Source organism: Neopsephotus bourkii, unplaced genomic scaffold (genome assembly GCF_033783945.1).
Source record: "Neopsephotus bourkii isolate Nb327-2 ecotype Australia unplaced genomic scaffold, CSIRO-AGI_Nbou_v1 NB_1630, whole genome shotgun sequence".
Lineage (NCBI taxonomy): Eukaryota > Metazoa > Chordata > Aves > Psittaciformes > Psittacidae > Neopsephotus > Neopsephotus bourkii.
Genome location: NW_026902105.1, coordinates 1,900,414 through 1,926,470, shown reverse-complemented (window position 1 = coordinate 1,926,470; position 26,057 = coordinate 1,900,414). Strand labels below are relative to the sequence as shown.

Genomic DNA, 26,057 nt, shown 5'->3' with positions numbered 1-26,057 from the left:
TGCATGTGTCTTAGAAGTTTTAATCCTGATGTGCATTTCTGCATACACAAGAAGCCTAACAAACAACTGCACTCATGTAAGACAGTAAGTTAAAAGCTACTCTGTCCCTAGGTTCCATGTGATTGTTTACATAACTGACAAAGATCTCTCTTATTTAAAGAGATCAGATTTAGAATCAGTCTTTACTGACTGTTCGAAGTCAAACTGCAATAACAATGTATCAGTTAAAATGTTTACTCATCATCAGGAATGCTGTTGCCCTACATGGGAGGTTGCAATTTACCTGTTACAATCCTGAATGCAGTCACTGCAGTTCCCTTCTTTGAGGTAACATGCTGCTCTGTTTGAGTACAAGATACTTAAATCATCTGGACTTTGCTCTCCTAAAAGAAGTTACAATTAAAGATGGTTACTAAAATGACATTCAAAAATTAAAGACTCACATACTGTGACACTGCAGTGATGCAGTTTGCTGACAATGCAAAGCTGCAAGAAGCTTTCCCTTATCACGTCACTTAGAATATGTAATTATTTAAACACATAAATAAATACAAACAGCTCTGCCCTAGGAAGTTAAAAGTATTGTTTCAGTCATAATCTTCTATTTTGTGCCATGTAAACTGTCCTTCACTGAAACCACAAAGAATTTACTGCACAGTAACTCTTGAAAAATAAACAGGGATAGGCTAGGTTAGTTCATTTGTATTTCCTTTAAATAATCTAGACAACAATCCTAGACTTAAGTATAAGGTATTACACTCACCTAGACCAGTGACAAACTCAATTGCTTCCGAGTATTTGAACACAGCTTCTCCAAACTGCCCACTCTTAAATAACTCGTTTCCTTCACTTTTTAGTTTTGCTGCAGCAGGAGGAAGTGAAACCGAATTGCCACCACCAGCTGACTGAGAACCTGCTTCAAGCGATCCGGAGACCTCCTCAGCTTCAGGGCTTTCACTTTTTTGATCACTGTGTAAACAGCCATTAACTTCACCTTCACAGTCTGACAACTGCCTCTGTGTACTTTTTTCTGATGTGCCTTTTTTTAATCTGCTCTCAGTGGATTCCTTCTGCTTCTGTGTCCCCCTGTCCTCTGCCTTACTGCCCCCTCCTTTGCTATGAAACTTCCTCTGCGCGTTGCCCATTGCAACCTCTCCCGCAGCCGCCTCTCCTCCGACTGGCACGCCAATTCCTACAAGGAAGTTAATGAGCTGAGTTAGAGCTTGCATCATCAGGAGAAACTATCGTCCTGGCAAAAGAGGGGTGCACAGCTAAAGACCAAATCCTTCAGGCATCCCAGTGTTACAAAGATTTATTTGCCTTAGAAAACACTTTCAAGAACACAGATAAATTTCCTACTTACAACTAACTTGCAATTATTACTGAGAAGGTATTACTACGAAATGTAATTTCCCCTCACCGGGCACACTATGAACCCCTGTTCTGTAGTGTCAGAATGGTACAGAGTTCACCTTGAAATTAACTCTTTACATACTGGCTATTGCAATATTAGTACTTTGGTTTTCCGTGACCAAATCAAAATGCTTGCACGTTAAAATTAAAACACACTGCTAAGAAACCAGTAATGTTGCACACTTCTAAACTCTCAAATACAACACAGGAGGCATAAAAGCCTATAAATCATTCTCGAAGAGGTTTCATTTAAGCATAATGTCAAAAAGCCTTTGACAAATAATCCTGATGATTCAACTTCCACTATTCTTTATTACTAGTTTAATTCAGAAAAATCATACAATAAGAGTATCAGATATTAACATATATATTCCTTCTTCACCTGAATTCCTACCAGATTGCCACCACAGTATTCAAATACAGATTTCTGCAGAACGCCTGACTGTTGATAGTACCAGTCACACAAAGGCAACTCTGTTTGGTATTCTGGGGTGCTGGGATTTCACCTTCCCTTAACTTGATGTGTTCATCTGTCCAACAGCATTTTTTCAGGCCTTCATTTATTGCAGTGACACTTCCAGTAATTCAATCTAAATTGATGAAGTTGATTTAATATGGATTAACTCCAGATTGCTCCAAATTACAGAATTATTAGTTTTTAATGCACAAAATGCTACTGAAATCCAACTGAAAAGAACGGCAAAGCATAAGAGGTTTAAAAACAATTGATTCTCTTGTGCCTAACAGACAAAAGGTCCAACTGTCCTTCCTAGCTCTGGTCTCTGTCTTGAAATAGCATGTTTAAGAATAAGTTCATACTACACAGTGGAAACAATGATAGGATACATCTATTCTACTCACACAGACTCTTTTATAAAACTAAAAGTAAATCATTTCTATTTGAGACGTACATCCATCCTTGCAGTTTGTCAGTGCCAAATATGCCAAGAAGTTTTAAAGTCTATTTGGTTGAGAGGATGAGGGGAAATAATGCTAGCTAGGCCGATGAGCGAAGCCAGTGACAGTATCACAGCAACTTCCTTAGGATACATAGAATCATAGAATCATAGAATAGTTAGGTTTGGAAAGGACCTTAAGATCATCAAGTTCCAACATCCCTGCCATGGGCAGGGACACCTCGCTCTAAACCATATCACCCAAGGCCTCATCCAACCTGGCCTTGAACACTGCCAGGGATGGAGCATTCACAACCTCCCTGGGCAACCCATTCCAGTGCCTCACCACCCTCACAGAAAAGAATTTCCTCCTTATATCCAATCTAAACTTCCCCTGTTTAAGTTTTAACCTGTTACCCCTTGTCCTATCACTACAGTCCCTAATGAATAGTCCCTCCCCAGCATCCCTATATGCCCCCTTTCAGATACTGGAAGGCTGCTATGAGGTCTCCACGCAGCCTTCTCCAGGCTAAACAGCCCCAACTTTCTCAGCCTATCTTCATATGGGAGGTGCTCCAGTCCCCTGATCATCCTCGTGGCCCTCCTCTGGACTTGTTCCAACAGTTCCAATACTTTTTGCTTTACATCCACCAAAACAGACAATACTCTCTACACCTTCTAGCAAAATAAAGGAAAAAAATCCCAACATTCTAAATGTCACAGACAAACAGGCAATTTGCCAAGATTTTAGAAAACACAGTGAAACACTCTAGAAGCACAGCCCAACTTTCTGAGCCACAGAAAGAGCAAGAAAAGCCGATAATGTGTGAATAATGACAGATAATGACGTGAATGTCATTAATATGAACACCACTTTCTGAACACAGCAGAAAATTTCCTGAAGACAAAGTGCACAGAACTGATCCTGGATGGACAGGAGACTTTTATAGCCTTTGGAGCCCCCCTGATAATACAAGTAGTTATAGTCAACTGGTTTAGCTGTCAGGTTATGCTAACTGCCTAAGTATTTCTGAACTGAGTGAACACCATGCACAAAATTGCTCAGATATATATTTCTCAAATCTCATTCTCACTGTTTTTCACTTCCAGTCTTAATAACATAACCGCTATTCTCGTACTGGTCTCTGCAGAGAAATATATTAATGAAAGCAGTATTCTGGGCTTGTCCTAAAAAAAAAATAAAAATCAGCACTTACAAATTTTTCTAAAAAAAAAAAAAAAACAACCCAAAAAAGAAACCTCTGGATAGATTATAAATTCCAAAGCAAAGTTACTGAAAAGTAAAGTAAGAAAGTGTAAAAGTGTGGGCAGGATTTTGACTAGAATGACAGCAAATACAAACTAGCAAGAATTTTAATTCATGTTACCATTAAAATAGAAAAATTAAATTGGAAGGAATGTCATTAAACAAAAGCTACTGAATACTCTAAAAGGAATATTTGTTTGGGGGTTTTTAATGGATGACATTGTCTTTCATTTGAAATTAGTTTCCAGCTATACAAAGTTTTTATTCTCCAGAAGCATGGCACAAAAATAATGGTGGCAGAATGAAAAGTATCTAAGTTCAGTTCACAGTTAATTCATTTATTATGAAACCAGGAAACATTTCCAAGTCTTTTATCCACACTGGACTAGCTATATATGAAGGCAACTGGAATGGTCCAATCTCCACAGATTAAATTTTAATAATAATTTTCTTTTTCTTTTCCTTTTATTTTTTCTGTATATGGTCAACAATTTTTTATGAATTAAAAGGGCTACTTAAAATACATTTATCTTTAAACCATATTTATCATTGCATGACTTCTATAAACATGTCAAAATATCAGGCGCTTTGTCAAATACATACATGACCTTTAGTTTTTACATTGTCTGAATGCTGGTTTTTACAGTCTTAAGACATAAGCAATTTTCCATTTCTATTGTACAAAAAGGATTTACTTTTTCTCTCAGTTACACAGAAGATGAAGAGAGACTACACTCTTTACATATACTGTTTTGTCTGAGATATCAACTCTTCAGAGCTGAAGAAAACAAATATTTTGTTGTTTTTCTTCCAATCTCTATGCTATAAGTCTAGTAGGAATGCACAAAGCTTATCAACTAGAATGTGAAATCAGTGTGACTACATGACTGGACTACATGGACTGCTGGACTGACTGTGACTACATGACTAGATGTATAGAAAAGACAGGTAAGACATTTAGTCTATTTATTGCTGTTAAGTTCATGGAACTTACCAGATTTATTCAATAACTGAACTGAGTTTGTATTTGCTTCTAGTTGTACTTGAAAACAGAGTAATCTATGAAGGTGCTTGTCTCCTAAATCTCAGAAATACTTGCATGAACACATGCGACATTTACATCAGTTGACAATCCCCTGTTTAAAAGCCTAACCTTTCATCAACAGATGGGAGTCTTCCTATGAAGCTAGAAGGCACTTAGTCATCTGAATGCTCCCAATGAAAGCAGCCCCAAATTAACTTAGTATTTAAGACTAAGGACATGATCCATCCTTTCTTCCAGGGTTTTAGCTGAGGTGACTTAGTAGATACCTACTGATTCTGAAATACATATTTTCCTTAAATTTCTTTGCGAATAAGGTATTATTAACTCACACATGCACAGTTTAATATTTACAATTAACCTGTAAAACCCACACACTGATTTCATTTCAAGATAAAGAACTACATCGACAACAGAAAACACAAAAGTCACAGTTGTCAAGCCACATTACCTTAAAGAACCAACAGAAACGAGAAAGGTGGGAATCAACCTAAGGATGTTACTCTGTCGAAGGCCGGAGCCCAGACATGCAGCTGAATCTAAAAACAACCTGCCAGTGCAAGCCTCAGTAGCACCTATTGCTTCCCTTCCTCCTACAAGTCATATATTCTGATTATACCAGTAGCACTCTCGCAGTTATTCACACACTAATCCAGGAACAGGAGCTGCATTCAGCTGCTTGGAAACTATATACAGTACAAGAATTACAAATTGTTCACCTCTAATACATACTTTCAGACCAGATGATCTCTTAGGTTAAACAAACAAACAAAGATTGATAGATTTCTGATAGATTTCAAAACAAACAGCAGCAAAATAACCAAGTTATATGCCACTTGGTTATTTTTACACCCTCTGATCCAGTTATGGGAAGAAACATGCAGAATTAAAATGCAATGATGGGAAGGCAGGAGACCTATGTGAGAGAAAGAGCTAAGGAACACACAATATTCTCTAATACCTGAGAACATTCCAAACTGGGTCCACACCAAAAGATAGGTATAAAATTACACAGGACTCAGGGAAGTAAGTGATTTATAGCAGTATTTTCCATCCATCCGTTATACCCCTTCTAGAAATAATTCCAAAGATGTGTAATAAAATTTGATTCTAGATTTCACTCAAATTTAAGTAGTGAATGCAATTTTAGTCTTCAAACAGGCAAAATTCTTTGCAAGCAAATATGGATGAATTGTGTGAATAAAGACAGCAATAACAAAGATTTTTTTTTCTCAGATTGAAAGTAAATAGAAAGTGACCTGACATTACTTTTATTTCCACTGCTTCTTTCACATTTAACTGTATTTTTACCTCTTTCTTCATCACCTTCTGAATCCTCTATATCTTGAATAAGTATCCTTTTTCCTTTGCCTTGAGTCTCAGATACAGGCTTTAAACCTTTCAGTTTCTTTTCAACCTCTAGCAGATTTTTCTGCAATATAAAAAAAAACACAGAAAAAACCCATGACATTACTTTTCCAAGAGTCAGTATCAAAACCAAGATTAACACTCAACTTCTGTCTCTTAGAAACTCGAAAGATACCACACAAATACTTTTCTTGAATCAACTGTTTAAGGAAGAAAAACAAAAACCCAAACAAAAACAATCAAACAAAACAAAAAAATCCAAACACAAACAACCAAAACCCAGAAAGAAAAAAAGCAAACTGCATTATTGCAGTATCTGGCACGGTCTACTAGGAAGAGTAAGAAAACAGATTATTTCTAGTGGATTATTTCCAGAATCTCCAAAAAAAAACCTAAAATCAGTTTATCAAAATTTATGCTATGGTTTCTGGCAGTTAGCAAAAGGACACTGTTGAATAATGAAAAGGTTTGCTCCTCTTGTAAGAACTGCAAATTAGATGACCAAACAGCTTCTCATTCCATAAGCATTTTTGATTACTCAAGATAAAATACTCCAACTGCACTTTACACTTCCAGAGCAGAGACCCAACATTATGCACTATCCTGAATTTAATTAAATGCTGTAAAAGGAAATGCCATTCCAGTACCCACTTCCTCAAGGAAAAGATAAAACAAGGACACGAACAGGCAATGATTCATGTGAACAAAGTATATTGAAGAATTCCAGTTAGTGACGATCAATTTACCTTTATATTAGTGAATCTGCACATAAACATTAATTCTACATGTGTTCAATACATTCGTATTTATCTGAAGAGAGTTCTGAGGATCCTTCAAGCAAAGAGCAACTGACAAAATTCCCTGCCGAGCACTTGTCACTTCTAAATGTCTCAGCCAAGGCACAATAGCAAGCAGAGATAAGAACAAAGTACAGACATCTGCTTTCAGCTAGAGAAGCATTACTCAGCAAAGCTACTGATGAATTTACATCTCTGGAAGAGTACTCAAAACGAAGGAGTACCTTATGCCTGATATTATAACAAGTCTCAGTACAGCCAATTTGACAATCTTTTCACAGACTGTTGTGGAGTTTGTCAACACAGACTCACAAGCTATTTAGTGCTTCAGTCTTGCAGACTGAAAAAAAAAATCCCCAAAGCCCTTTCAGAATTCAAATCTAGAGACAGGTGTTTAAAAAGAAAGAAGGGGGAAATCAGGCAGGTTGATTCCTTGGTTTATGTGAAACTCTGGAACAGGACTCTGGACAGGAATTCAGTTCCAAGAACACTAAAAGCGATGAATGCTGTATGTGGTGAATTTGACATAACAGGCTTGGACCTCCCTCACTGGTGCAAGCAATAGCAGCGATCATATTAAGTCCATGGAAAGAAGCAGCAAAGGTTGATAGGAGGTAAAAATGTGCCAAAAGAAGCTGAATAGAATTCAGGTGATGAGGCAATTGCACAGCATCCTGAAGTCTTGTGTAAAAAAAAAAAAAAAAAAAGCCAGGGAACGTAGCAGTTTGATGGATTCCTAATTGGCAAAGAGCCATTTAGTATCAGAACTGCCTGGTCCTGAAGATTCTCAGGACACACAGAGCCCAGATGCAAGGCTTAGGTTCTAACCCACAAAACACCCCTAAGAAGCTACCAATGAAAGGACACAAACAATCCTCTCCTAAATAGCTGAAGTAAGAGTTGTACAAGGACCACATCCTGACTTTGAGTTTCCAAAGAAAGCTTCTGGCTTTCTTGGATCCAAAATTGGCTAAGGAGGGTCCAGGTTCATCAGAAGGTATGAAAGGTTTTTCATTCTAGCCTGGAGGTGAGAAATGAGGATTTATAACATCATGCTGAACTCAGGACAGAACTCAGGTAATCTCCTTTTAGGTTAACAGTAAAAGCTTACCATCTCTTTAGATTTTTCATGTGAATTATGTGTCAGGTTTAAATATACCTATCCCAGTGGATCTTCTTGAGCCAAATGTCCAAGTAACTTTGATCAGCTAAGACACTAATCATGTTCAGCAGCAAAAATTCAGGCACCTAAATTACCCTGGTAGAGAAGACTTGAGTGCCTACAAGTTCTCACAATTAAGTAGTGAAGGTACTTCAGTAGGCTGAAGGTCTGGTCACATTCAAGTACCTTATTTCCACCACAGGTACCTATGTGATCTTGAGAAACTGACTGCTGTCACAGCAGAGCATGTCCTCAAAACTCATATTCAAATCAAACAATATAAGCTCTACACACTTCATGCTACAACTGCATACAACCTGTTGCTAGTCATGGTAAATTCATTGGTCTTTACCTTAGCTATAGCATTTTGTGGTTCAACCCGTAATACTCTGTTCAGGTCCTCTATAGCTGCCTGGTAATCCTGCAGCTGACTGTGTACAGTAGCACGACGCATAAGAGCTACAAAGGAACAAGAGTATTATTTATGTATTTGAAGCACAAAGTTTTTCAAGGGTAAACCAGTTTTTAAAATTCTGCATTTACTTCATAATGACTATTAGTGTATCTGTTCTCTTGATCATTTTTAATGATGCCATTTCACATAATGCCTTTTGAGATGCCACTCATGAACTGTGAAGCATCTTTTTACATTTTTCCAACTCTTCTCCTCCACCCATGCAAATATAGCCTTTCCCTTCAGAAAAGATTAAATCAGCAACTTTCATTGTTTTCATGCTGCTTTTAAAGTAATTAAAACTTCAGTGTGGGTATTATGGAAACAGTGCATTGCATGAATAAAAGAGGGCTTAAGTCATCATATGAAAAACAAGTTAGGCCCATGCTACCACATAAGAATACCCATTACAGATCAACAGAATGAACTGCATAAAACTTCCCTGACCTCAGAAATACTATTAAAATTACTTTAGGGAGCTTGTCTGTTTCCTTATTCATACTTGGACCTGATCTAAAGCTCCGTTAAGTCAATGGACAACATGAATAGGTAAGTACTATTTTATTTGCTAGAAATAAAGTAATACATAGAAGAGCAAGTTTATGTTCTCCTTTACCTTTTAAGTTGCCAGGTTCCATATCTAGTACCTTCTCACAATCCTGCAAAGCACTGTTCCAGTCCTGAAGTTTGATTTCTGCTTGAGCTTTGTTGTTATATGCAGCTGCAGTGGGTATTACTGATATACTTCTGAAAGAAGGGAATATTGACCATGGTAGGCTCATAGCTAGAAAGCCCGAATGTATAAATACTTCACTATTAGAAGCTGAAAACAGTATTATAACAATATTAGTAGTGATACTCTGAACTCCCTCCTGTTAGACCAGAGGCAACCATCCACCAACTAGATTTACCATCTTCAAAGGTCTGTTGCTTGCCAGGGCTTAGGTCTGAGAAGCTGCAGAAAGATGCTATGGCTCATCCATCCAGTTACCTCTTGCTACCATCCATCTAGTCTTGAATAAAACTGTCAAATGAAACCCTTGAGAGTATCAAGAGTAACTACAGAGCTTTGGAAGTTACAATGGGAGGGCACACGAGCTTCTCCTTGATTATGCTTGTAAAAGGGAAAGACTCAGGTGTCAGTGGATGAATTTTCCAGGTTTGGCTATGTGGCTGGTATTGCAGGTAGGGCTTTAGTTTCTGTAACAACAGCATCATCTCTGATGAACAAGGACAACTGGGATGCATATGACATAGTACAAGAGAATCTTTGCCCACACCCTTGCTAACCTAGCAAGAAGGACTCTGTTCACTGTGAAGAGGGGACAACAGGGAAGTGTCAGGGCGACAGCATACTGCAAGAGATATAAGGAAAACTTTCTTCACTGTAAGGGTGGTCAGGCACTGGCAAAGGCTGCTCAGAGAAGCTGTGGCTGCCCCATCGCATCCTTCTCTTCCTGTTGTCTATTCTGTCCATCCTAAGCTCTTCTTCTTTTGAAACAAATACAACAGAGATCTTGTAGCAACAATCTCCATTAATATAAAGCCAAAGTCTGAATGTAGTCCACTGAGCACTAAATAAGGTAACCTGAAAGAGTCTTATTTTTTTTAATCCTCTGTTTATATACTCTTTTTCTGGACTGCTGCTAATTACAGACTGTATTATGGTGATGCTGTACACAGTGATTTTTCTTTCTCCTAAGAAGAGCTTATTAAATCAATTTTACTTATTACCAATTGAGGCAATCCTACCAATGCGGTTTATTACAATTAATTTGTAATGAATTTAGTTTTTCAGCACACTGCTTATCCTTTTATTTTTGTAAACTTGCCTTTGACTCTCACAGGGTTTGAAAAATCTGAAGAAGTTTGTGATACCTGCGAATTACATTCCATCACTATTTAACCATTTCTCTTCCTGATAAATAAAAATTACTATCAGGATGCAACAATGCTTTAAGGATTCTTCTGTCAAACCTTTTTGCCCTTTTAAAAAATAATCGATTTGTCACTATTTGTTTCAGTAAGAAGCTGCTTTAATTACACTGCTCTAAAAATAATATTCACAAGTAATAGCCATTAAAATGAAAGAACAAATCAGTATTTACTCACCGAGTATAATATGTCACTGCTTCCACATAATCACCACTGGCAAAGGCTTCATTGCCCTTTTCTTTTTCACGAGTAGCAATAAAAATCTTCTCTTTCTTTGTCATGCCTAGAAAAATAAATATTTATACATAAAAACAACTAATAACTGGCACAGATGCAATCAAAACACTATCAGCTAAAATATTCTGAACACCATAATATTTATTATTTTTTAAAAGAACATGACTTACTAAAAGATAAATTTGTATTGTATTTTCTAGAATAAAAATTATTCTAAATTGTTCTGAAAATAATTCTTCCAATGAGCATTCAGAGTGGAAGATGAAAGCACTCAGCTAACCTCTACCACTGGTTTGTAACAAATGCATGCTCTACTTCTTTACCTAGCACTTTCAACCTAAACACAACATAAATATCTAACTGATTATTAACACCAAGACTAGATTTTATTTCAAATTTGGCTTGAAGTTCAGTTGACCTCCTAACAACATTTCACATCTCTAGGGGCTGATAAACAGATAGAAACCTTCAACTCTATAATATGCTTCTTTGATTTGTATTCACACTCTACAACAGAGTATTACAATTAAAGAAAATTTGTATGTTTCTAAGACATTACCAGTTGTGTCTATTTTCTTTTTGATGACAGGTAGATTTGGCCTGCTAAAGAATCTTGCTTTTGAGTTATTTTCTTCGCAGCTTTCATCAATTTTTGAACACTCCTTTTCCACATCAAACCTTAAATTAATAAAATTGCAGATTTAATAATGCTGCATAGCAAGACTCCTCTACTAATAGAAAGGCTTACTATATTTCTATTATAAACCAAAGGAAAAGAGATCTTAAGGCTGTGTTCAGTTATCCATGACTATTTAGGAAAAAGATGTTTAATCTTATCTCTTTTCCTTGTGTTGGCTTCTTTTGCATGTGTGTGCACTTGTCCTGCTTTACATTACTTCCTCTCTCCCTTATCCCAACAACCAATATTCCATTTAACAAATAAATAAGATTAAATATATATATGTAAAGGATTTAACATACTTTTCCCATTCACTGTAATCCCGTGGTATGTTTTTCTTGTTTCTGTCTTTGTTTTGTAAATTTTTGTTCTGAAAGAGAAACAGCCAGCCTGTAAAAACAAGCTTTTGAAGCGGAAATTCACAGCCTTTTGCTTTGTTTCTGCAATACATATTCCTAGTAACTAACACTATTCATGACTCTTCTCAGCATAGTCTTCAAAACTTTGTCTTGCTTTAAAGAAAATCTTTATGTATTTTACACATCCTAGTAATCTGAGGAACTCCTCAGCCTCACACTTTATCTTCACTGGCCGGTTATATGTCACAGAGGAATAGGATAAAAATTTCAGATAGGAGACTTCTCTTCTTAATTAGCATCTTGTGCTGCCACCTTGCAAACCATCCTTTCAATACAGCAAGGGAAAACTCAGTGTTGGGAAGACACAGCCTTGTGATGAGGTGTTTGGCAGAAAGATTGAAACAGTAACCTTGTTTTAGGCTCACCATTCCCAAGATAACGCAATGCACAGATTAATATTGTCCCTGGAACCCTCACAACAAATTTACAATGTTTTGACTTCAAAATAGTGTCTGGACTTCTTTTGACTATTTCACACTCCATTCAAGCAAATTCCCAAGATAATTTACACTCATTCTAGCTTTTAAATAAGCTCCATCATTGAGGTTTGCCTTACCTAAAATTTATCCTTAGGACCTTCCTGCAACAATCAGTCCCAATAACAGATTCAACTAGCTTGTATCACAACCCATCTCCTACACTAATGGCACCTATTTCCATAGCTGGCACCTTTGTCAATCCTTCTACCTCTGTCCTGAGACTGTATTTCTGCTATGTCCCTCCCTTCTTGTTGACTTCAACAACACTTAATAGCAAGGTGTGGTTCCAAACAGGTAGAACATTCAGTTCAAAATATTACTCTGTCCTGGCCATTCAGCCCTCCTCTTACCTTGCAATCCAACATTCACTGAGCTGCACTGCAATTGTTTGTAGAGTTGCAGATTTACAAATTTCTGGGTTCAAATATACAATTTGATAGAAATTGCATCACAATCCCTAAATATCTGTACCAGTTCAACTGAGCACATGATAAACTGGACCAAAGAAACAAGCAGCAACCTCTTAAACTAGCTTTACCAGTGGTGACACTGTAACTAGGAAATACCTCTGCAGTTGAAGTAAACACCACAATTTACATAATGCAAATATGGCCCTTCCTGTAAACACTTCTAACTATAAAGTTAGGTTACACAAACTTTTACAGTATGCAACTTCAGAACTACTCTTAATGCTCTGAGTCTTTATAGAAGCTTCCAGGCCAGGCTGGACAGAGCCTTGGGCAACATGTCTAGTGTGAGGCTTCCCTGCAAGGAGGTTCGAACTATATGATCTTAATATCCTTTCCAACCCAAACCATTCTATGACAAGCTAGACAAAATGAGAAACACATTTTGTCTAAACGCATGTTTGGAGGCGGTAACTCCTAAATATGGCTTCCTGAAACATGAGTTATCATTCTACATCCTGGCTTATATTACAAACTTAGGAATTTAATAAACGTTAAATCTTTTTTTTCAAACAAGAAGTCCTCATCTTAAAGGAACACAAAAATAGTGAAACTTTCTGAAGAAAACTCATTTAAGGTATTTACTAATGCAACTTTAATTTAGGGAGAAAACTACAGCATGTGAATGCTCCATCCCTAGTAGCGTTCAAGGCCAAGCTGGATGGGGCTTGGAGCAACCTTGTCTAGTGGAAGGTGTCCCTGCCTGTGACACCTTCAAGGTCATCTCAAGGTCCCTTCCAACCAAACCATTCTATGATTGTCTGATTCTATGTCCTTTTAAGGAGTAAGGCAGAAGAGTTTACTCAAAATGCACAATTTTTAAAGTTCTAGGTCTCATTCCTGGGACTTCTGTAACCACGTTGTAGCTCCAGGAGAGTAAGGAATTTCTCAATGAGTAATACTTCAGAGCATCCCATCCAAGAGGCTTTGATGAAAAATGTTCATTTGCATGCTAAGGAACTGAAACAGAAAAATCTCTGCCCTTGTCCTCTTTTTGCCGCAACTCACAATGCATTGATCCTACAGGTTTTGAAGCACAGTAAACAATTTCTAGACCAAATATCAAAACATGGACTGGCTTCAGCTCAGATGACACAGAATTAGGCCTTGGTTCTCTTCTGGGCTTTCTGTTATGGCGTAAGACATTACTGTTCGGTGTCAGCTAACCGGTATTCCTTTTTAATTCAGAAGATCCAAAATATATGAAGGCACTACAGATACTATCACAGTGGATTTCTGTAACACAAAACTTGGACTTTAGTGTGAGGAGGTATCTGAAGACAGAAATCTTTCTGAAATAGTATTAAGAACTGTGTTTGGCAAAGGAACCCAAGTCTGCTGAAATCCCATCAGTAGTCATTGGGAAGTACATATCTTTAAACTAATGCTTTAGTTCTGTCCTGGAAAAAGTGAAGCAGCAAAAATAACAGTTAAGCAATGTGGACCGCAAAGAACAGAAAAACTCAAGCTGTCTCTCCAGTCCTCTCTTCTTTTGGGGTATACTTATAACCTCACAGTTCTGGGCATAAGCTTCCATACTGTGTTAAAGAGGGAATATGGCATAAAGTTCACTCTTTTCTTTTTTTTGGAGAATCTTCCCCATGACACCACATCAATAAAAAGAGACCACCATCTAGAGTTATAAGCTATTAGTAGTGAATTGAAACTGTACCTACATCAGCAAGAAAATCTGGTTACAGACACAAGATGCTTTCATTTACCAAACTTGTACCCATTGGTACAATCCACTGTTTTAGGGTCAGTAAGGTTTTCCAGAATTAGCTTCATTGAAGATACTGAACTTTTTATGCATCAGATCAGATGAACAGTCTCCAGTCAAATAACAACATAAAATTATAGAAGGGTTTGCGGATTTCCTTCTAGCAGAAAGTAGAAATTTATCATCCCAACTTTGTACTTGATACCACATTGCAAAATTATGTGATGCCAGTGTAAATAATAATTACAGTGTGAAATGACTAGCAAAAAACTGTTTAGAATTTGTAAAATTAAACACAGCTTTACCAGCAAGAAAAAAAGAAAAAATCTATATTTACAGGTATAAATTTAGTGCATACTATAGAAACAGCTTCTTTTTATTCAGTACTGATCTAGTAGGGGTATAACCGCACTGCTATATTAAAAGACTGAATTCTAAAACTCTTCCAGGACAGGTTACACTTACTTCAGAAGCCATCTGCTTGGACAAAAGGAATGGAAATCATACACCACTGGTAAGGCATAAAGCTGTATCTAGGTTTTCTGGGTAATAATGCTAACACCTCAACCTTGTATGGAAAACAAAAGTTATAATAATAAACAATTATTCCAATAAATGTTTTCAAATTATCAATTAATAAAAAATATCACATGACCTGTAAGGATCCTTTTATAAAACTTCTCACTTCCAAACTTCAAAATAAAAAGGGTGTTTATTTTGGACTAGCTCCAGTCTGGTCTCATGGAACAAAAGCCTACTGGCAGCTGGAGAAAATGTTCTCCGAAAGTAACCTAGTTCATATGCTTAACACCACTTTGAAATGTGAATCAAAGAACATAAAAGGGTATTTAAGAAGATTTGCTCCAGAGTGATTGCTTCATCAGAATTAAAACATTATTACAAGACACCTGCTAGTACTAAGGAGGCACATTAGTCTTTTGTAGAGGAGCTTAAAAGGTTTATATTTCCTGGTTAACAAAATAAAACTAGTAAGAAAGGCTCAATGCCTGGAAGTCTATAGAGATAACATTTCCAGATTTTAGAAAGGCATATGATTAACACACATTAGAAAACTAGAGATACCTGATTAGCAGGAAAACAACTGGAACAACGAATAGGAGGCAAATTATCTTGTCTTTCATATAGTGGATCTGTTCTCAGGAATTGTGGTTTCTTATCATCTTCATTCATTTCTGTCACCCAGCTCTGAGAAAAAATAAATATCTGTACGTTAAGGCAGTAAAGCAGATATACTTCATAGTGTACAATGACACTAATAATTATCCTTATAACACAGTGCTCTTAATGGGGAAAAGCAATTAAGACAAAAAGAAATTGTGCTTTTTCGAATAAAAACAAATCCACCAAAAAAATCTGTAGAGCTAAAAATGAGAGTAAAGATTCAATAACACCAACTCAAGAAAATAATAAAACCCCCACCATAATCTTTTGATCACTTCCTCATTTAATCAAACAATTGCATTCTACTTATGCACAAAAAGAGGAGGATTGATACATCAGTGAGATTGTATTACTGACCATTATAAATTAAGAGTTATACTGTACCATCAGTTCACCATTAATTGTCTCCCATTCTTCAGCTGTGAAATCAGAAGCTGTGGCTGCAGGTTTTTCTTTTCTCAGAGCCCTGCTCCTTGGATCTAAGTGCTCAATACGCTTTTCACAAAACAATGTAAGATCAGGATAACATCCCTCCTCACCAGACCTTTAAAATGAAAAGATATAAAAGTTACAGAACTGAACTGCAATGCATCTTCCATATTTCTCTTCATGTATAGTTATCACAGAGACTGCAGAGGACTATTTTCCTGTTACAACTGAATTCGACTATAACCAGAAAATTCCAGTCAGTTAGGCTTCAACCACTTTCCAATGCACATACATACACAGTTCAAAATTATCATCACAGTGCTCAGGAAAAAAATATTGTTTGTTTATTTTTTCTGTAGAAGTTAAACATGAATGGCATCTGAAATGACTACACTCAGGCAAGATGGCAGTATTTGAGAAAAACTGGCACTGGGTTACTCAAATCTTTTGGATGGTTAGAACAAGACTTGGATTTCTAGCATTATCATTTGGACACTTTTAACAAAATTAATTTTGTTTTCTAATTTTTTAATTAGAAAGTCACAAAAAGGTTCAAGACAAATAGAATATTTAGGTACAGGTTCTGTTGAATTTTACAGAGCATTAATATAATTAGTAATGAAGGTAAGAAAATATAACATTTACCTTAATATCCTGAGAATCTTTTCCAGGTGTTTAACATCTGTACATTTTTCAATGAACTTGTAGTCCAAGTGGCTAATGGGTATTTGAAATGTTTTAGTGGTTCCTTGGTCCATAAAAAAAGGTAGTGACTCATCACCCATAACTAAATATTAAAAGGGAACAAATGTAGCGACTCTGTTGGCATTTAGTTATATTTTAAAGCAATGCTAATTTAAGAAATAATCCTACTCATGCTCAGAAGTACTACTGTTTTGCAAGCAGAACAACTGCCACAAAAGAAAAAATTCAGATTTTAAGACCTAACCACACAAACTGGTTTTCACACAGGTTTGCTTATAGAAGTACAGTTATGAGATGTGCTTTGGAAAAAAAGAATATGGATAAGTCTACTGATTCTGTAAGGCAGAACATGTCAGAAAGAGTGCTTAAAGATATCAATTTTTGCCTACTAGATTCTCCATTATTCTTTAAACACAATATGGTATTATCTATTTTAAGACAAATGTGGTGTGGATGGTGCAGTACCCTGTACTTTTTTTCAAAGGCAAGATGTTAACCAACTCAGTGCATCTAATGGAATGGTAACTTTTGCCTTCTCTTTAGCCAAAATAAAACCAATTGTCTTTCTTTACTAACTGTATTTTCTGGACCTCTGATTATCTTAGTTTACTAATCTAAACCTTTTCCAGTAAGTTCTGAAGTAACTAATGAAATGAGGTTTTCAAATGGCACACTTCCTGTCTCCCTGTACCTTTGAACTGCTTATCTGCATCTTCTTCTATTTTGATTCCAAGCTCTGTGAAGCACACATTCTTCTTTTTTTTTTTCCTCCCCATGTTATATAGTGCTTAAAGTGATGCTATTTTAACAAGGGCAGCTAGCTAGTACACAATAATATCAACGCAGGAACATAAACTCATTTAAAGTAACATAATTACACGCATTAATTTTTAGTTGCACAAAAAGAGGTTTATTATTTAAGCAATATTCATTGTAACTGGTCGTAATTAGGTATTGCTTAGACAGGATTCTGTCCTGAGAATGCGGTTTCACTAGAGGAGAAACAGAGCAATACAGGAAACAATAGGAGTAAAAAGCAAGAAAGGCCCTCATCACAGACTGCAGCACTTTCTCCCGTGTATTGCCGTAGCTGTCGGGGAGCTGCCCGGAGCATCTCTCGGGCCAGGCGGTGACGCGGACCCTCCGGTCGCACGACACCACCGCATCCCAGCGCGCTCCTCGCCTGCGGGCAGCTCCCCACAGCCGCACCGCCGAGCTCTGCTCGGCGGCTCTGAGAGTACCGCCTTCACTCCCGGCGTCAGGAATTTACTTTAAAGCCGACACCGCCGGCTCCCCTCGCACCACAGCGCGGCCACCCGGTCCCTAGCAACTGTTGCTACGTACAACATGGCGGCCGGCGGCGCGCACGGACGGGCGCAGGGCAACAGCAGGGCAGCACAGCTGCCCCCCTCGGTGAAAAAGCCTTGCGAGGCTTCCGCGCAGCCCCTCTGAGCTCCAGCAGCAGCACCGGCTCAACGGACACCCGCACTCACCTGCCTGGTGCCGCACTGCCTTCGGGAGACGAATGCAACCGAGACCTCGCCTCAGCCGACGGACGCTCGCCTCCAGCCGCGCATGCGCTGCTGAGCCGTGTGTAGCGGAGGGTGAGGGGCGGCAGCGAAACGCTAGGCCTAAGGAGAGTGGCGTCGGGGGCGCTCCTCGACCTCCACCGCGTGCCGACGGAGTCACGACACAGAAACACAGCATTTAGGTTATGTTTTATTAAAACTACAGCCCGGTTTGTTTTCAATGTAGTATTTTATTTAGCTTAGAACAATCCCCTCCCAACGCTGGTGCCTACAGTGGTGCCGCCCTGCAGTCCCCGGCACTGCTCTCTGAAGCACGCCCGCACCACTTCCTAATGGGAGCAGATGCTCATCTCTGCCTTTGCCCACAGCTCCGCAGAGCCCGTGCCTTAGTGCCACCAGGCCGGTTACAGCACGAAAACTGCCCTCTCCTCAGTGGGCAGCTCTCAGAAGCCTTCGAGCCCTCACTGCTGTTGTTCAGGCACCCACTGCATGCTACGTGTGCCAGTAGGGAGAACAAACCGATTGCAACGGTGTAGTAAAACTGCTATATTCTAATGCATTTACACTGAAGTGTATCTGGCTTCCAAGAAATGAGTTAAGAAATGTGTTTACAGCTAAAATGAGATAAGATACCCAAGACAATCTTTATCAAACAGCTCCAAAATATAATCTTAAGAATGCTTTTTATCAGCTGAAATGACCCACTGCAGTTCATTTATGAGCCAGTACACAGCAATGCAATCTGGCACAAGGATACCTCACTATATTGATAAGAGATAAACTATTTTAACACATACTCCAAATAGGTGAAAAAAAAGCACTGGCTCATCAATGCAAAACCACTTTGATGTTTTTATTACAGACCCCTGAGAAGCCACCAGAGAAGCAAAACAAGATGCTATTTTTGTTTTGGGACACTACCCAAATTATAGCACAGATCTAATTCTTTCCTTGAGCATAACCAAGACAAGAAGCACACTGGGAATTCCTGTTTACACATTGTTCCTGATGTTCACCTTGCCTCCCCTCTTCTTTTCTGAGAGATTATTTTTTTGATACTTCTTTTACAAACAGGTGCCTGAATTGGGTGCTCTTGAGTCCTTTGAGATTTGCTCTTTTGAGATGGAGATTTGCATTTCAGGCCTAGCCTTGTGTAACCTCATTATTTTCAGTAGAATTTATTCAAACCACTGTTACTTTATGGAGCCTATAGGAGTCCAGAGAATATGTAACAGAAGCTAAAATGCAAATAAAGTTTAGATGAGAGTAATGAAAACAAGGTTAACTCAAAAGAACACAATACCACTGAACTTAAAATGACCACTGCATACTCCCAACTATAATTTAAAGTTTAGAAACCTACTGCTGGAAGACAATATAGACATAATTTAGATAACAGTAAACTTTAATATTTCAATCTCTTAAAACACAAATAACATTGTGCATTTGTACATGAATGAATTTACAAAGCAAAGTTATCAGAAAGATTAAACTGCCTCATTACATCACTGTATCTTCAGCAAACATCATCGGGCGTCAAAAACCACCACTGGAATAGCGCAGTTAGAGAAAAAACGTGTTGTGGTTGAAAAAAAAAAGATGAGGAGGAAGAAGGCTGTCTAAATCTAAAATCACAACTAACTACATAAAAGCATTTCAAAACTCATCTTTAATTAACTCCACATCAGCTTTTCTTAAAAGGCTGAGTAATACCAACAATCCATAGTACACCACCCAGCATACTATCATAGCTTATTATATTTTGCATAGAAAATGTCAAAAAGACAGAAAGTGCCAGGAAAAATACAAGGTGCCCAATCACACTGCAGAGATTTCACTCTACTGTACTGATTTCTGGCCTTGAAAGATTCTTACCTCATTAACGCAAATCTTCCATTCTGTTTCCCTTATATATACATCTTGTCTCCACCCACAACTTCCCAAATGCTGTCAAGTGCATGTGTAAAAGGATACATCTTTTTGTCCTTTTCTTGTACATTATTCTGTAGCCACATTCTCTGCATCTGATAGGATCTCTTGCCTTTATTTCATTTTCTGTATGACATTCTGACATGATGAAGATAAAGAGAGTGGGTAAACAAAACCAGCAACTTTCAAAAATCCTAACAAATTCCTATTTGTGGCAAATGTAACAAAAAAACCAGCTGCAGAGAATTTGTAGCAAGAGCTGAATGGTATCAAGATACTGCATAAAAAAAATAAATTGACAATCTTCAGTCCTATTAAGATCAAAGAGGATCTTGCTAAAAATCACCAGATTATTACTGTACAGAACATATTCCACTCTTGATACAACTAGACTGCCTACTAATGAAATCTTCAGTTCATTCTCCCAACCCCCCAAGTTTATTTTCTTAAAGACAAAATACTTCAGGTATTCCCAAAGTGATGGCTCAAAATCACCAATTCTTAAGTTGTTGACTTACAGATAGATAAGTGAGAATTTGACTACTGCACTTCAAGAAAAGATGAGTAACCACATGGCACTTTCAAAAAATTCCTTAAGTGCACTAAATAGAAGGTCCACTGTTTGCACCACAAGCAGACACTTGGAGAAAGCGTCCTCTGGAGGTGGATGACCTCCACACAGCAATCTCCACAAGCTCTCATGAATTACTTCCACACTGCTATCCAAATACACTCCATGTATGTGCTACCATCAGTGTGTAAAACTTTAAAGAACACCAGGATCCACACTACAACTATTCATATTTATGCACTATTCAGTATGATAATTAGGCATTCTTCATTATTAAAACACCAAATCTCCAGTAACAAGTAAAAAAATTGATGTCTTTACCTCCACAAATGTAGATCATTGGCTGCTGCTTTGGAGGCTGAACATCCTTCTGTGAATCCATGCTCTAAACAAAACACACATGCACATCAAGTATTTTTTTAATTACTTTTTCAAGGCATACATAATCATTTCAATATCTCAGTCTAAAGCTCAGCTTCTCAAAACCAAAGTAACATCAGATTTCTCAGAGCTTTACCAAGCTGGTATAGAAAACCTCCAAAGATCACAGAATCGTACAATAGTTTGGCTGGAAGGGACCTTCAAAGATCATCCAGTCCAACCCCCCTGCAATGAATAGGGATATCTCCAATTAGGTCAAGTTGCTCAGAACTACATTGAATGTCGCCAGGGACAGTGCATCCACCACCTCTCCGGACACCCTGTGCCAGTGTTTTAGCACCCTCACTGTAAAAATTTTTCTTCATGTCCAGCCTGAATCTTCCTTCTTTCAGTTTAAACCCGTCACCCCTTGTCCTATAGCAACAGGCCCTGCTAAAATGCCTCTTCTCATCTTTCTTATAAGCCCCTTTTAAGAACTGAAAGGCTGCAATAAGGTCTCAGAGAGTCTTCTCCAGGCTGAACAAGCGCAACTTTCACAGCCTTTCCTCATAGCAGAGGTGCTCCATTCCCCTGATTACTTCTGTGGCCTCCTCTGGACCCTCTCCAACAGGTCCATGACTTTCCTGTACTGAGGACTCCACAGTAGATAGCATGACATTTTCTATTTAATGAGATTCTAAATATTAAAACCCAATTAATATTTTATTCCTACCTCCTGCTAATGCCCTACTAGAAACGTAAAAAGAGATTTTTTTCTTATGTAACACTATTATCAACAGAGTTATCATAAAACAAGACAAGCCTTGCATTTTCCCTTTCCCCCTCTGATACAACACTAGCTAACCTAATCTACCTTTTCATTGATTTAAGGAATTATAAATACTTGGAACAGACTGTAGGTAGAAGAGTAAGAGGAATTAAAAAAAAAGGGAGAGGAAGGGGCAGAGAGAAGAAATTCCACCCTCAGAATCCTAACATAGGTGTGTGCAGTCATCAAACTGATCAAGAGTTTGGTAACACAGTGCTACTCTTCAAACACTTCTCAATGCCCTATGACATTTTTCATTGTTTGGATTTATTTAAAGACAAGCATTCCTTTACAGTATATCAGACTAAATAGTTACATATCCTCCAAAAACATGCTACCAAGCTTTAAGTAATCCTATTCTAACAGAAATATGGCTGCAACCGTAAGTTTCAAGGTTGCTCCTGTAACCACTAGACAGATAATCACTTTTTTCCACACAGCTCAAGACTAGACTAGGATATATCTCCTTGTACATGTTTTTTTTTAATCTTCTGAGGTAGCTGTTTTCTATGTCACCGTTCTGCCTGACAGAGGAGACAAAGATTCTTAACCCTTATGCCAGTGAATCGCATTCATAATACTTCTTTATAAGCATGACTCTTGGCTGCTTTTGCTTAATATTACAGTAAAGATTATTTCCCTATCTTTACAGTTTGTTTGATCTAGGGTCTTGAAAACAGAATGATAGGCTTGACAGAAGCAGTTCATCCTGTTTAAGAGTCTAGGCAGCACCTAACAAACCACCTTTTTAAAATTCCATTATGCCACTCCATTTGAGAGAACTGGAAATAATCCATTAAACTCTATAGCTTTCAGGTAAGGTTTTGCTCTACCTTAACCACAGTGGCATCCTGATCCACAGGTGTTAGCCTTTTTGTGTCAGTACATTATAGTGATAATTATAGTAACAATATAGTAAAATCTACTATAATAATTCATTAGCACTTGAAAAGAGCAATTTCCAAGCGAGAGAGCTGAACTAAGGAGGGACCACAGCTGCAGTGGCACACTGAGTGCTGCTCATGCAGCAAAATACTACTACTACTAAAGACTACAGCTATGTATTTTGCAGTGAGGTGCCATGGGTTGGCCGGCCTCCACGTACACTGCAACTACAAGTACTGCCGAGGTGCCACAGGCAAAAGGCACACGGCGATACACCCCGGTGCAGCCGCCATCTACCGCCAAGACGCAGGGCGCCGGCCGAGCTATTACGTACCTGCGAGAGACAAACCCGCTACTTCACGTCCCGTAGCACCCACGGAGGGTGCCGGCCTTCCTCAATTGCAGGCACCCCAGCCTGCCCCAGTTCCGCGCCGGGGCCCCCCCTACCTCCCCGGGGACATTTACGCAGGAGCGAAGGTCGAGGCTAGGCCAGGCCTTTCCCTGCTCGCCACGGTCTCTCCATCTCTCCACCTCCCCGCTCCCGCTCCAAAGGGGACCACCGGCTCCGACGGGAGAATCCCAGAACCCCCAAACAAAACCCGAACCGCCACTCGCCTCCACAGCAACTGCACCCGCGTCGCTCTGCCCACGGCGCCGGCTGATGACGACACACCGTGCGCCGGTACCGCCCTGCACATCAGGGCGTGACGCTCTGGTACCGGCCGCTAGAGCTGGGGTGCGCACGACCAGGGTAGCCGCGGAAGTCCCCGCACGGCCGGTTAATCCCGACACCTTCAGTCTCCTCCCCTCTTAGTAATGAAGCCGAGAAAGCAATAAATGCTTATAGAATGACTGTGAGCGTTAACCGCTCATGAGGAAAACGCAGAATATTCGGTGGCATTTCTTAAACGTTCAGGCTGAATCGTATCGCCAGTGTGCGAAGAAGACAGCGGGCGGTGCAGGGGTAGCGCGACAAGATCGACCGCACCCGGCTTTTCGGTGTGGCGGCTCCCGACCGGCTGTGAGTGCGCGGGTAGGGCAGCTGTGGGGCTTTAACACGCCCGGGCGTTCGCCTACGGGTCTTCAGTTCTATCCAAGACACTTGGATAAAAGCAGCATCTTAGTATTCATAGAATCTCAGAATTGTTTGGGTTGAAAGGGAATTTAAACCTCATCCAGTTCCAACTCCCTGCCAGGGCCAGAGACACCTTCCACCAGCCCGGGTTGCTGAAAGCCTTGAACACTGCCAGGGATGGGGCAGCCACAGCTTCTCTGGGCAACCTGTGCCAGTGCCTCACCGCCTCATAGTAAATAAATTCTTCCCAATGTCTAATTTAAATCTACACTATTACAGATTAATGCCATTCCCCTTTGTCCTATCACTACATGCCCTTGTAAAAGTATTTTAAGCTTGCGGGCAGTATCATATGTACCCGTATTAATCCAAATTTACAAGCCGCGATACAACACATTTTAAGTGTGAGTTACTATGAAAGAAGTTCAAACGTCGGTGATTCCCGAACTGGAATAGCACAGAAGAGACCTGGCGTTACACCGGTTGCACTCTCGGTCCCTGGCTCAGCGTCACTGGCGCTGCAGATTTGGAATCCTCGCTGGGCATTTAGCAGAATAACCCATCTTTGCTTTATTCCTGGAAAAAATGCTTAACAAATACTGTTTTGAGAATATGCCAATTTAAATTACTTAATCATTTAAAAAGTTCCCTAATTTAAGGACATGTATTTCTTCTCCTGAATATTAAGTATAAAATGTTCCTTAACCACCCAGATGCGTGGATGTGCATGAGGTTTTACCAATGGTAATTTATTGATACTGTTCTCATAGTAGCAAATCACTTTCATACATTACCTACAGTTTATCTAAAATAAACTCGGCGAATAATAAATAGTTGCGCTCTTCCTAATTTTTTATTTAAGTTAAACGTAATGAAAATACAGTAGTGATTTCAGGCAGCTCTGAATAAATATCTAGAATAAAGGGAATGTGAAGCAGAGACGGGGGGAAACCTGAACCCTTCCTTTAATGGTAAATGCATGCGAAGTAATTACCATCTCATAAACAAACAGGAAAAAAACCCTGTTATTTCCCCACGCCCGTTTTATGTTTTAAAACGTGTTTGTCAAACCGATAATTAAAAAAAAAAACAACTTGTCAATAACTCCACACCATGAAAAAGTCAGTTGAAGTTAATTCTGTGAAGCTGCCTCCCGTATTAGGGAAGGAATCTTATAATTGCTTGATTATTCGCAGCTTTTACCTGTTCGCTTGGATCTGTTTTACCAGATCTTAAAGGTTCAGTTCCTCTAGTCTTTTCTGAAACAGCCCACTTCCCTCAGAGGAGCGCTTTAAGAGCAGTCCGTGATCTGACGGGCGGATAAACTCTCGCCCTAAAGACGCTCCTTGGATTTGGAGGAGCAGAAAGGGTTGGAGGTTGTGTAGGAGACCTCCACTGTCCCAGAAAGTGAGACAGCTCTTGGGGAATTGGTAAGAAAGCGTAAGGAAAGGCTTGTGGCGCGAGGCGGGGAGATGCAGGGTACTTCTAGGTGATAAACAAATGCGGTCAGAGCCAAGCGCAGCGTATGTTGCAGACTGTCTTACCTCGTTTTGTTTAGAAGCAATGTTCTCAGGTTTGGAGGGTTTGGGTTTGTAGTGTAGGTTTGGATTTTTCTGATTGGTTGGTGGGTGTGTGATGCTTTTTGTTAAATCGCGCTTTGTTTTTAGTGCGATGACTGTGTATTGCATTAAATGGGGCAATTGCAAATTGTTCCTTTTTTTTTTTTTTTGGTCTATCAGGGTTTGAGTGACAAGAGACAAAACTTGCAGCTACTGGTCCGCTTTAAGGAGCTAACAAGCTGCCAATTTCACATGAAAAAAAATCATTTATTTAATAAATAAATACAGCTATTTGAAACATGTTTTCTTCTGATACACGTGAAATAGACGATACTACAGAAGGCACTTCTGGAAAAATTGTATTACATTCTGGAAAGTTTCTAACGATTTCTTCTTCTAAAAAGCAAAGATCAGATACCCTGATTCTTAAGCCCGTGTTCCCTGAAGCCACTCTGAGCCTGCCGGGCAGGTCGGCTGTCAGAGACTGGAGGTTGCCAGAGGGGAACGCTGCAAATTTGGGGATGACAGTACCTCATTTCGGCGTTTCTTTGGAAAGCCTCTGCTTTGCCTCTTTAGATGTAGGTGTTGCTTTTAGAGTCGCACACGATCTCTCCTTCATTGTCTTGGTGGAGGAAGAAAACTGGAAGTGTGAAGAGGGAAAGAAGCAAC

At 39.0% G+C, this 26,057-nt stretch overlaps 2 protein-coding genes across 4 annotated transcripts in view; both read right to left on the bottom strand.

The window, feature by feature from the left end:
• Positions 1-18,264, bottom strand: part of SPAG1 (sperm associated antigen 1) — a 36,756-nt gene extending 18,492 nt beyond the window's left edge. Inside the window, exons 1-12 of the mRNA XM_061373255.1 lie at positions 17,922-18,264; positions 16,592-16,733; positions 15,902-16,061; positions 15,419-15,541; positions 11,553-11,620; positions 11,131-11,249; positions 10,512-10,617; positions 9,016-9,146; positions 8,298-8,404; positions 5,888-6,050; positions 764-1,192; positions 284-383 (exon numbers count right to left, since the gene is read on the bottom strand). Coding sequence (XP_061229239.1) covers positions 284-383; positions 764-1,192; positions 5,888-6,050; positions 8,298-8,404; positions 9,016-9,146; positions 10,512-10,617; positions 11,131-11,249; positions 11,553-11,620; positions 15,419-15,541; positions 15,902-16,061; positions 16,592-16,731 — 1,646 coding nt within the window. The 5' untranslated portion in view covers positions 16,732-16,733; positions 17,922-18,264. The remainder of the gene's footprint in view (positions 1-283; positions 384-763; positions 1,193-5,887; positions 6,051-8,297; positions 8,405-9,015; positions 9,147-10,511; positions 10,618-11,130; positions 11,250-11,552; positions 11,621-15,418; positions 15,542-15,901; positions 16,062-16,591; positions 16,734-17,921) is intronic.
• A 1,308-nt stretch (positions 18,265-19,572) lies between these two features.
• POLR2K (RNA polymerase II, I and III subunit K) lies at positions 19,573-26,000 on the bottom strand. 3 transcript variants are annotated; one of them, XM_061373251.1, is made up of 4 exons: positions 25,920-26,000; positions 21,002-21,065; positions 20,155-20,247; positions 19,573-19,729 (listed from the first exon to the last, which is right to left on the bottom strand). In XM_061373251.1, the coding sequence occupies exons 2-4, from the start codon at positions 21,060-21,062 to the stop codon at positions 19,707-19,709; spliced, it is 177 nt and encodes a 58-aa protein (XP_061229235.1). In that variant the 5' UTR covers positions 21,063-21,065; positions 25,920-26,000; the 3' UTR covers positions 19,573-19,706. The 3 variants fall into 3 exon arrangements, with proteins under 3 accessions (XP_061229235.1, XP_061229236.1, XP_061229237.1); XM_061373252.1 differs by lacking the exon at positions 25,920-26,000 and adding an exon at positions 23,089-23,150; XM_061373253.1 differs by lacking the exon at positions 25,920-26,000 and adding an exon at positions 22,975-23,080.
• Positions 26,001-26,057: the final 57 nt, after the last annotated feature.